We start from the raw sequence: 13179 nt of genomic DNA on the forward strand, positions 1-13179 counted from the left end.
CCTAAATGATCATGCTTCCAGTAGCAGTTGCGATTTTTTCTTTTTTTCTTTTTCTTACTGCGGTTTCAGTGAAACTGTATGCTTTGCTACCGACACCAGGGGTCAGGATTTCACTAAATTAGATGTTGACCACGTTTGTTATTCAGTCTCAGTTGACAGTGAATCACTGTACTCTGTCTTACTTAAGCTATTTGTTATTTACTAGCCCACTATGGGATACAGTAAATGAACATGACCTTCGTTTGCTTATCTGGACTTGTATGTGCTCATGAAATATAAATTAGGTAACACTGCGTTGTACATTGACTTGAATGTTGCTGGTTACAGATGTTCTGGAGGACTACACATACAAAACACAAAACTCCTTAACTAATTTGTAACTTTAGATACTACTATATTACAAGAAGTGTCTACCTAAAGACGTACTGACGTACTGTCAGCCAAATATGAACTTTAATGAACGAAAGGACCAACACACCCATTCATCAGTCTTATCAATCAGACTTGTATACGAGCAATTACTAATGGACATCCACACACGCGCGCACACACAAGGGTGCAGATACGGACTAACAGTGTTCATTCCCTACGAATCAATCAAGGCAATTGGCAGGCTTGTTGTGCTGCTTCACTGGGGTCCTGATTCTCGGTCAGCCTCCGTCACCACTGCGTCAGCACGGATGAGCTCAGCGTTTGTCGGAAGGGGGGGGGGGGGGGGGACAAAAGGGTGGGAGAGAGATTTCAGAAAACAAGCAGAGAGGAAGAGAGAGAGAGAGGGGTGTTGCCGCTTCTGAAACACTCTCGAGCATCACAGAGTAACAACAGCAGGGGGGAACAGAGCATCCCTACATTCCTTTTCTGTGGGAAAACAAAGCCACTTTTTTGCATTATTTAAGCCGTCGAAAAATCCTTTATATTATTAAACAGCACCACACCGAGATTTTGTGGAAATACCCGACACCTCGCCAGCAGGAGATCGACCTCGCCGTGAATAGGAGAGCTCAGTGAGGAAGCAGGCGGACTTCTTCAGCACCTTGGACAGTGATCATGGCTCCTATGGTGGAGGACGGCGCTCAGGCCGGTGAGTCCAAACTAAATATCCGTGGTTCAGTCTCTGTTATGATGACATTTGAAAGAGGGAGAAAGCCAGGCAGAAATGCGTGAGCTTTCTGGTGTTACGGCACTTTCATTACTCATGACTCGTTATTCATCAGTTGCTGAAAGAGGGTTTGCTCACTAATTTAACCATCTGTCTGAATGTTTTTAATAAATTCATTAAACTTGTGTAAATAGCTGTCACTTTTGTTGGGGTAAAAAACTGTAAGTGAAAGTGACTGGATTGTTCTGGTCGCTTCTTTTCTGGACAACAAACCCAACGTGTTTGGAAAGACTTCCAGCCTCCATTTTGCATCGATCCAAAGGGCGACAATTAATTATTGGGAAACTAGCCGGAAGGGTGGGGGACAAAGCTATTCCTGCGATAGTCATCTCAAACAAACTGAATTTCTAATTTGAATAGTCACTAAACCAACTTGATGCTACTGTAATTCAAGAAAAGCCTGGAAAGCACCGGCTTTTTTAATCTATTTGAATTTTTTTTTTAAATGTTTTCTCGGTTCAGCGGTCCCCTTACAGCCCTCCCGTTGCCTCATCCATCTGTTTGTTCTTACAGCCTTGAAAACAATTCCACCCAGGACATTAGACTGAAATATTGATGAGAAAAAAAGGAGAAAACATTATGTACAAGCTGTGATCTCAAACTGAGATTAACGTTCCTCATTTTGCTCACACACAGCAAAGAGCTGAATGATAACTCGTCCCTTCTGTAAGATTAGCTTGTATATAAACCTAAAAAGATACTCCCACATTCATTAATATTATCCTTAGTGGTGGCATAATTAAAGTAATTTGATTTTCACTTTAAAAAGATGGACAACAGCAACAAATGCAGTATGTAAAACTTCAGACAATCCTTTTGCATTTTAATAATGAAATGATTGATTATCTCGTTTGATGTGTGTTAACATGGCACATCTACATCTCAATAACCGCCTATTATGCGAGGAGAGCATGAATAATGATCTAACTGATGAGCTCTGACCAGATGAAAAAGACAAGTGATTTGCTCCCCACCCCACCTTTCTGCCCCCTCGCCCACACGTCTCTTTATGGGTTAATGTGAGTCCTTTCCCTCTTTGTCACCCTCTTAATTGCAGGAAACTGTCTCTTTTGGAATAAACCCATTAAATCTGGATGCATGAAAAGGCGGTATGATAGCTGTTGAGTCACAGTCACAGCACAACAAAACAAAGCCCTAAAGCATTCACAGCAAATATCCCTGCAATGTCTCTTCAGTGATACCAAATGAAGCATGAGTGCTAATGACAGGCATTAGGTCCAATATGGTTGTTATTGAGGTACTGAAATAAAAAGTGGTGACCATTTTTCCAAATGCTCTGAGCTAATATTCCCCTGCTGTTCATTTGGGAGGAATATAAATTAGTATAATTGCATACAAGTAGCAGAGCACTCATCAGACACCTAGAGGCTATTTAACTGGTTTTGCTGATGTCAGAATTACCTAACATGCACACAAATAGTGATTTGCACAAACACTTAAGCAACATATCTGTTTTACTATATTACACAAACTATTAGCTCTCTGTATCAACTAGGATGGTTGTGAAGTTTGCTTGTTTCCTTTGAAGTGTTTAAAAAATGGCACAACATATGGTCTTCATGGTCCTTGCTCTCCTAATAATTGTTATATTTTCTGAGCACAAGATATTTTTTGACAGTTACCATAAATAAATCAACCTGTCACTAAAGATATTACAGCATATAGTTTTCCCAGCAGTTCTTCCCCTACACAAGCTGTGTCATGTTCATATACTTAGACCATGTTTGGAATATGAACACTTAATTGGGTTGAGCAGACTGCGTTGTTTTCATCCCCCTCTGAGTCAAGCCTGCAGCTTGCGTCAGTCAGAAATACAAAATGGAATCAGTTGTCTCAGTACAGCAACACAATCTGTTGAAGTTATCATTTCACAAGTGCTTAATTTACAGTCGCTTGGTCCATAATCTCAGAAGAAGTAGTTACATTTTTTTTATTAAACTTATTTTTCATTCTCACTCACACACATTCCCTCCCTTGCCCCCTCCTTTCTCCCTGTCCTCCTCCACAGTGGCAGTGCCAGTAGGTGTTGCTGTGGTGAGTGTTTTCGGTCTCGTCTTCACTGCATCAGCCTTCGCTTGGATCTGTTGCCAGCGCAAAAACACCAAGTCCCAGAAGACACCTCCCTACAAGTTTGTGCATATGCTTAAAGGGGTCGACATCTACCCAGAAAGCCTCAGTGGAAAGAAGAAATTTGCTGGGCCGGCCACCCAAACAACTAATGATACCAGTAAAACTGATGTCAATGGAAACTGCCACACCACGCCAATGAGTCCGTCCGGCACCACTAAACTGGCGTCAAGTCCAAATGGTTCTAGACCGGCTCTGCATCTGGATCTTGAGAAACGTGATCTGAATGGCAACTTTACCACCAAACCTTTTCATCATCACCACCAGAAGCTGCGGAGCTCCCCAGACCTGGAGCTGCCCTGTCCCCATGCGGGATTCACCCAACCAGGTGTGGTGGACCGTCGTGACCTCCCTTCGCCATCCAGCACCCTCTCCAGCCAGGTGCCCACCCCGGCTATTGACAGGCCCCAGGGAGAGGAAAAGGAGTGTGGCCTAGGGACCCTCCACTTCTCCCTTGAATACCAGCCAGAGAGGAAAGCGTTCATTGTCAACATCAAGGTACTGTCTATGTTTATGATGCTGCTGAGATGTGTTTATAGTCCTTGTAATCAGTTTTTGGCAAATACATGAGTAAAAATGTTTTAATTCTCTTCTTGATCTATTTGACTTTTTGATCCAGGAGGCCCATGGTCTAACCCCAACTGATGAACAGTCACTCACTTCTGACCCCTACATCAAGCTGACCCTCCTGCCAGAGAAAAAGCACAGGGTGAAGACTCGAGTTCTGCGTAAGACTCTGGACCCCACCTTCGATGAGACCTTCAGCTTCTATGGGATCCCGCTGGCCCGGGTCTCTGAGTTGGCACTTCACTTCATGGTACTGAGTTTCGATCGGTTCTCTCGTGATGAGGTCATCGGAGAGACCCTTGTACCCTTGTCCGGGATCGACTTGTCAGAGGGACGTGTCCTTATGAGCCGTGAGATTATCAAGAGGAATCTCAAGGTAAGATCTGCAACATTTCTTTAAACTCTCAATTTTTGCTGTCAGTTGGATTTGATCATTTCTCTGCCACGGCAGAGCCGAGGAGGATGTTTGTCTTCTGTATATTGGCCGCTTGTTAACAAGATTACACAGAAACCCATTTAGTAATTCAAGAAACTTGGCGATATCATCCCCATTCTTAGTTGATTTCCTCCTTGCTCATCGGAACTAAATTTATATGCACCATATATTTTATATATATTTGATATTTGATACACCATATATTCGATATACACCATATCAAATGGTGTATTATATACACCATTTGATGTCTAAACTTGCTCCAGTACTGATTCAGCATTTAACTCAGTATAAAATCAGTACCTGCATCACTAGCTTCTTAAAGGATTATCACCATATCAATCAGTTCATAATCATTCTGAAAGTCATTTTCATTTACTAAAACAATGATACGTAGATCAAAGCTAAATCCGAATCATTCAAATGTGTCCTAGAATATTCCCCTTAGAATATTACTGATAAAATATATTTCACTCTAATTGCAAGAGCTCTATCTTAGATTAAGATATGGGAATGTGAATGTTATATTAACACATACAAGCATATTGGAGGATTTCCTTTTATGTGTCTCCTGTTTAGAAAAGAAGGGTTAAAGTTAAATTAAGTCAAATGAGAAGGCACACAGGAGGTGCATCTCTCTGTGGAGACAGAGATGAGATCTGTTGCAACGTTACATGATACTGTGGCCTGGGGTCGCGCTAAAATGCACTGCTTAGAGTTTGCATACATTTTCTGTTTCTTTTTTTGTTTTCTAATTCTTTCTATTTCTCAAATTATAATTGTGATTCACTTTCTGACATAGATGTTGACATGTTTCTCTAAAGGTACATGCCATACAATCAAGTTCGCAATGACATACTTTATCTTTAAATACCTAAACTCCATCTGATGACTAAGAAACTGAATGATAGGGAACCCATTTTGAAAAAATAATAATTAGTCCATGAGGTTATCTTTAAATTTCATTCCCAGCAGTGTATTGAGTGGACAACATGACATCCACACCCACCCCACTATGGATCTGTGGGCACGGAATCAATAGCTGTATGCTTCAGACTGGCTCTTTCTGGAATACGTGAGGACCACAAATGTGTGGGGCTTCATCGCCAGTATGGGCCTTTTTCCTTTCAGAGGAATGTCATGCACTGTAGTAATGAGAGCAGCTGCCGAGAAAAGGCTCCATTTAATGTGCTATATGAAATACCAATTTATGCAGTGTGTCCAGTAGTGCATCCTAATGCATTAGACTGAACTATGATAATGTTTCTCAGTTTTGCGTGAGACTCTATCTACAGCTTTACCTTGTGGTCCAGTATACAGAATGGTACCAAAAGGTTTGGCCATACATGAGTGTCTCTCAGCTTACAGATGGAATGTGAGACGATATCAATGTAATTATAGATTTCTGGACTGATATTGTACTCTGTAGAGTCCTGTTAAGTTGCAAGCTCTGTGCCCACTCGGTGGGAATAGATATGTTCTGTCAAATTCCCTGGAAGAACATGAGCTATCTGTAATATCTTTAATGGTCTTTAGATACGATATAGTGCACCAGAGTAGTAAATGGAAGTCAGAATCTGAGAAGTATAAAAGGTTAATTTCTTCCCCACTGAACTCTCCATGTTTTTTTTTTTTTTACCATAGACGGGATAATATTTCTTAACCTCTCCTCTGCTCTCCCCATACTGTAATGAAATTTATTTTTTTCAGTTCCAGTTCTCATTTCTGTCCCAGAACAGAAACTTCTCATAAACCCTATGATGAAAATCTGCACTGTCTGAACCTTTCTTTCTTTCTTTCTTTCTTTCTTTCTTTCTTTCTTTCTTTCTTTCTTTCTTTCTTTCTTTCTTTCTTTCTTTCTTTCTTTCTTTCTTTCTTTTCTTTGTGCAGTTAATTGAAAATTAGTTTCAGAATCCATGGTATTTCTTTGCAGAGGTTTATTCTCCTGGACTCCCTGAGTGGAGAAGAAGAAGGAATTAATCCATTATATCAAGCTGAAGAGAATGCATTACACTGGTTTTACTGCATAAACCATTTTACATGCAAATAACTTATTTCCATGGACTGATGATGTGGTTTTATGTCAAACAAAGGGTTGCAGAGTAAACAGAATAATAGTTTGTTCAGTGTTATATATAATATTCTGTATTCCCATGTTGTTTTGACTGGGTAAGATGAAGTCCTTAGCTAACAGGGTGGTGGCTCTCTTTGTCTGTATGGCATAGATTTTCTCTCACTGCTTTGTGTGGGTAGGTGTTAGCACACAGTGGTTCATGGAATCAGCACAGCATAGTAAGCAGCAAAGCGGTCACCCTTTTTTTACCACAAAGAAATAGGCAATTATTTTGATCCAACGACAGAGCAATGATACAAAGACACAGTGGCACATTCATCATTCTTCAGTCTGTATTGTGAGATCTGAATATAAGGTCAGGGCTAGAAGTTGTCTTTGTGCTAGTGCTCATTGCCATGGCGACCATGAGCACGGGTGGGAGATCCTATTAGGTGTGATCACAGCATCCCAGGCAGCAGCTTTCTTAGGTGTGGATGCAGACATAGATATGTATGTGGAGCAGTAACAAAGGAAAAACTCTGTGGAGGAATAGATTAGGTCTGTTCTGTGAGATGTGCTCTGCCAGTTCACAGTCACTGAGTCGTCAGGATTGACATGGTTCGTGGAAGAATATACAGCACGTTTTACCAGCATAACTCCAAACCATTAGTTAACTATTGTATATCTAAATATGCAGTGATTGTATATTAAGGAATAATTTTGTAAATTGGACATTTTTTTAAATTGTTGAGTATTTGTTGACTACGTATTTTCAACAAGAACTGAGATTTGATTTGTGCGGCAGTCATACACATTCAATACTTTCAGTGTGCCTTTTTACGCTCTTAAAATGTCAAATGGTGAGGGTAAGGGTTAAAATACAGGGCAAGATGCCGTCTTGTTACAGTTTTCGTTAGAAAAAGGCTGGTTGGGTTCACCCTATAACAGGGTTTCCAAACTTTTTAGCTTTTGACCAACAAAATTACAGTGGCAGAGACATGTGACCCCCTTTATTACTGGTAGAGGTACACAAACACGGCTACTAAGCTCATTAAAACAAGGGCATGATGAAAACCCATCTCCAGCAAATGTCTTGCTTTTTTAATCCATGACTGCTCTCTTTATCTCTTGAACAATTTTGTAAAAAATATGAAATTATCATTCATTTGTAATTGAATTAGAATTCTGGAGATCATTTCCAGACCTCCCATTTTGGGTCTGACAACCTACTCTTGGATCCAAACCCTCACTTAGGAAACTGCTGCCTTAAACTCAAAAGAACATTGGGGCTTGTTTGATCTTTTGCTATAAATGTTTGAGAATGGAAGGTCAGGTTTTGTTTGGAACATGATAACTAAAAAGACCCATCCTCTCTGTCTGCTCCCACACCTCACCACCTTGTCTTTTTCATTCATTCGCCATTTCTCCACAGAAGTCCTCAGGCCGTGGGGATTTACTGCTGTCCCTGTGTTACCAGTCCACCACCAATACTCTGACCGTGGTTGTCCTCAAAGCTCGTCACCTGCCCAAGACTGAAAACAATGGACCCACAGGTACTTAGACCTTTAGAATGTAGTCAACTGGATTGTAGCAGACACAAATGTGTCTGTGTTGACACTTTCTTTCACAGACCCATGCACACATCAGTCCAAAATTGTTTTGCTCTTCCTGCCATGCAGCCCCTTATACTTTAGATGATGCGATAGTTGGCTTAATGACACCGCCACCGCACCAAAGTAATCTGATCAGGATGTGATTGAGAGCACTTTAGTGACAAGTGCACACACACATACACTGAGTGTTTACACAGCCAGCCTTTCTGTCCTCATCACTAACATCCATCACTTCCGCTCTATTGATTGCTGTATTGATCTGGCTTAGGAATGATATGCCACACGGCAGCTGCTGCAATGATGCATGTTCACCTTTTTACGCTTCTCCTGATTTTTTCTTTGATCTGCTTTTGTCATTTCTCTTCTTAGATCTGTACGTCAAGCTGAACATGTATCATGGAAAGAAGCGTGTATGTAAGAAGAAGACCCACGTGAAGAAGTGCTCTCCAAACCCAGTCTTTAATGAACTCTTTGTCTTTGATCTGCCCTCTGAAGAGGGTCTGAGGGACACCAGTGTAGAGTTGATGCTGATGGACTCAGACACGGGCAATTCACGCAGCCCCAACACTGTTATTGGCCACCTGGTGCTGGGCACATCAGCGGCGGGAACTCCCGGCGAGCACTGGAGGGAGATCTGCGACCACCCGCGTCGCCAGATCGCCAAGTGGCACACCATGTCTGAGGATTAGAAAGCTGGGGTGTTTGTGGATTCTGTCATCCATATTTGACCTGGTGAACCGCAAAAGGGATGGAATGAGGAAGGGCGGGATCAGATGTCCTGCTGGCCAGTACCTATTGGACTTTAAATGAGATGGGGAGGGGAAAAAAAGGGAGGGGACTTTAGATGTACTGGAGAGGATCGTTTCAAGCGATGTCATCATTCTGTCAATCATTAACGCACTTATCTTTGAAGTTATTGGGGTTCAGTTGGAGGGCGGGGCATGACAATTGTAGCCCCATAGCTTTAAACAATCCCAAAGACTGTCACCGAGAATCACCTGGTAATATCATCTCCATGGCAACAACCAATTGTCGCTGTAAACGTGTGCAGTGCAGAATTTCTTAAATGTCGCTATTACTCTTCTTTTCTTCTTCTGCTCTTTCTTCTTCTCTTTCTTCAGCTCTTCCTCCTATAGATAGTAACCTTTAGACCATTGTATAAAAACCAGACTGAACCGCATCTGACAACGCTGTAAAAAAATGTGGATTATTAAAGTTTATTTTATAATGGCAGTGATTTCCTCTTAAAGATGTACATTGTTTTTTTTATTTATGTTACATTGATTTGTACTCTTCTGGTTGGTTTGTTGAACCTTGTTTTGTAAGTATAAGTGGTATTTCATATGTTATGACTTCAATGAAATAAAAGCCTAAATTAGGTGGGTTGAGAACAGAGTGGAACAGACAGTGTGCACTGGGGACAGTGACTGTGGATGCATCTTTGTGCGTGTGTGTTTGTGTCTTTCGAGAAGAGAGTGCTTGTGCTGACACAGCTGCGAGAGTGTGTGGGTGTGATACGTCAGCCACATAATGTTTACTGTAGGTGTTTTGTCCCCGTTACTGTGAGCACAAAGACAGCTGATGTGTAAATGTACGTTACTATAAAATATGGCAAGTTCTGAGAAAAAAAAAGAGTTTGAAGTTTTCTTTCGGATGACTACCTGTGATGTGATTTGCTTGTTTTTGTGTGTGTGTTTATGTAAGAGTGCATTCAAAAATACCACTACGAGAAGAGAATTTTCTTCCTTTTTAAACTTATGTTCTGCACAGATGTGATAACCCCTCACCCACAAGAGTGACATCATTGGGCCCCTTTCCAAGTCCGATGACGTAATAAATGCTGAGTGGGAAAGTGCTTTAGGATGAAGTCATCATGTCTGAATTTAATATTAGCTAAGTGGTTCAGGGAGAGGACAGCTGCCTCAGCATGCAAGCTTTCTTTTTTCTCTCCTTCCAAATTAGTTTAATGATATTTTGTCTTTTTGTCTCAGTCCTGACCTCTTCTAAGTCATAGACATACCCTAAATTGCATCAGGTACTTTATGGTGAAGCCTCTGGAGGAACAGGATGGTCTCTCACTTCGTTCTTCCTCACTGTTTCTGACCTAGGAGATCACTCTCTGGGGTTGGTTTCTATTTTAAAATTTTTGATTGACCTGCAGTATGTAGCATTTTTCACACTTTTTTACATTTTAAGCTGCTCTTACAGTCTGTCAACTTATTATCCCAACGGTGGAGAGCTTTAATGCTCCCTTAAAGAATATTTGGACAACTGTACCAAGAGGTTCTCTGTTGATATCAAATGTCAGTTGCATTACGCCCAACGTCTCTTTTGTGAAACAGAGTTTTGTTGACATGCTGATTTTGGAGCATGCCTGGCGGGGCCGGAACTGAGACCTTGTCTTTCTGAACAAAACAGTTGTTTTAATAGAATCTTCACACACATGCAAACATGTAGACATACACATGAACTCATGTCTTTAAGATTTCATAGTCATTCCATAACTGCTCCACAACTGAGGCAGTGGTAACGACTACTGGAAGTAAGTGAATGGTATACGCAACATTGTACTAGCATGCATAATGCTTGTATGAGTGTGTTTATATGTGTCTGCCCCTTGACAGTTGGCTCAGTGGCAGCCGATCCCATTGTATCAAACCAAAGAGCAACTTTAGTGATGCAAAATTAAATGCTGGCTCTCCTCAGTAGAATTTACAACGATGCAGTGGACATATTGACAATTTTGGCCAAGCCTTAGCTTTGGTCTCATTTCTCCAGAGGATACTGTTCCATAATCCTTGAGGAGTTTCAGCCAAGCTTTAGCTGTCAGACAGATGGCCTCATGTTTGACTAGAATATTTTAGTAAACAGAAGAGTTCATGGTCGACTCACTGATAGCAAGGTGCCCAGGTCCTGTGGATGCAAAACACACCCAAATCCTCACCTCTCCACCACCATGCCTGACAGTTGCAATGAGGTGTTTGTGCTGATATGTTCTGTTTGGTTTTCACCAAACATGACTCCTTCAATTATAACCATTATCTCCACTTTGGTTTCATCGGCCCAAAGTATTGTTGTTTGTTCAGATGTAACAGATGCAAACTCAAGCTGTTCTTTTTAGAGAGAAGAGGCCTCTTCTCCTGCAATGTATCCTGCAATGCTTCCAACCAATACTTGTTCAGTCTTTTCCTAATTGTTCTGTTATGAACTTTAAGATTTAACATGCTAACTGAGGCCTGTGGAGTCTGAGATGTAGCTATTACACAGCATTTTACAGTCTGGCCTTGGCGAGATCATGCAGGTCCACTCCATGAAAGACTGGAAACTGTCTTGGATGTCTTTTACTATTAAACAATCTTTGTCACTTTCTTTTAGGCTAAGTATTTGTTAAATAATGACATTGTGTAATATGTCATGTGTTGGTTTTCATTTGAGATCGTATTTAATTATTTTTTAAACATGGTAAGTATCAGGTGTGTTTTTATTGAGTTAAGATATGTAAAATCTTGGAATTGAAAGGGTGTATTTTCTTATAGTGACCACATTTTATGGTATCTGTTCATTTGGCGATAGGCTGGAGCTTTACATCTTAAGTATTCATGATACACTAGGGGCCCGCTTAAAAAACATTCATTTGCTGATGGGAGTGATAGACACAGTCTTCAAAGTGACATTGCAAAGATGGTGCAGGTTGATTGGTGGCTAGAGGAGATGCTATAAGCGTCACACAGCCTGACCAGTTTAGAAAGAAGGATAAAGAGCAATAAGCACCATGTTGAGAAATGAAGTCAGACTGCAGTAAAAAATCAGCATATTGGAGAAGTTACTTGGGAACATGGTGGGATGAGTCGGTGAATAGCTGATGCACGTGGGTTGGCAGACGGCTGGGTGTTTACTGAGAACTGAACGAATTTACTGCAGAAGAATACAAAAAAGATTCAATGTCTCAAGCTTGTAAAGGACAGAATGAGTGATTTTCAGTAAAATGTCCTTGTAGGTTCAACTGGGGAAAAGAAGAAACTCAAGATATATGGCAGTACACAGTGAAAACACAAGGAGCTATAGATTATTCAAAGACAAACCTGGATTTACAAATGTATGTGTGGAGCACTGTGTGGCGTGACATGAAAAATAAACCAAAATTATCAGTTTTAATTATCTCTTAAACATTGATTATCATTTATTCTCTTATCTTTCCTAACTTTATGTGAACCATAATGTACGCAATTTTAAGGAATCTGTATTCATGCAAAACATTCTGTTATTTTGTAGCTAAATGATATACTTACAAACATCTCACTCTATGTAATTTCTATCCAGAAAATCTCCGCCAACAAGCGCCTTTTTTCTTCCGAAATTACTAGATGCCACTCTGTGAAATGTCTCTCATTTTTGTGAGCTAGAAAGTTGCTGACAAGTTCCCCACACGATATTTCAGATAAAAATTTTTAATTTGTGCGACATTTGTCAAGATTGTACTATTGTGAGGACAGCAGAGGAGAAGTGGCTGATTTATTTAAATAATCTGTGGACAGATTAAAGACAAAGACACAAGTAATGACAAACCAAGAAGAAGCAAATATATCATTATTTGAAAAAACACTATAAAAAATTGTTTTGGGGAAAGTTTGACAAATATAGTATATACTCAGTCAAAGGAAACATTTGATTAGAAATAAGGACATAAATACATTAATATAATAATCATCATAAAACACATTGTATTTGTGATCAATTTTAAACATGTTCCTTCTCTTGTTATATACACATTCAAAAATTTGATAATAGAAGTTGACCCTATGTTGTTTATCTTGAACCATGACCTTTTTGCTGTCAATATCAAGCTTGGTCATTACATGCAGCGAGAGCTACAACAAAATTTTTCTGGTACCTGTTGATGGAGACTGTCCTCCTCTCAAAAACAAGGTTGGCTCAGGCACACAATACTGACCGATAATCATTTTCAAAGAATTTGCAATCTGTATTGGCCATGAGAGTAAACAACGGAACCATCTCAATAATAAAAGACAAATTGGCATCTATCAAGTAAACGTTGGGGTCATAGGAAGAACCAGGCGGTACCCATTAAAGCTGATAGTGGCTTTAAAAAAAGATTGCATTTCAGTTGTAATCATGTTCGTTTTCCCATCCTAACCGAGAAATAGTCCACGAGGAAGTGACAAATAGGGTTTCAGCGATGTTG

At 40.3% G+C, this 13179-nt stretch overlaps 1 protein-coding gene across 1 annotated transcript; it reads left to right on the forward strand.

Moving 5' to 3' along the window:
* The first annotated feature begins 769 nt into the window (after nucleotides 1–769).
* On the forward strand, nucleotides 770–9616 carry syt4 (synaptotagmin IV). Its single transcript, XM_075451550.1, has 5 exons — nucleotides 770–1081; nucleotides 3189–3805; nucleotides 3927–4250; nucleotides 7796–7916; nucleotides 8346–9616. The coding sequence occupies exons 1-5, from the start codon at nucleotides 1048–1050 to the stop codon at nucleotides 8663–8665; spliced, it is 1416 nt and encodes a 471-aa protein (XP_075307665.1). The 5' UTR covers nucleotides 770–1047; the 3' UTR covers nucleotides 8666–9616.
* Nucleotides 9617–13179: the final 3563 nt, after the last annotated feature.

This window comes from Odontesthes bonariensis, chromosome 19, assembly GCF_027942865.1.
Source record: "Odontesthes bonariensis isolate fOdoBon6 chromosome 19, fOdoBon6.hap1, whole genome shotgun sequence".
Taxonomy (NCBI): domain Eukaryota; kingdom Metazoa; phylum Chordata; class Actinopteri; order Atheriniformes; family Atherinopsidae; genus Odontesthes; species Odontesthes bonariensis.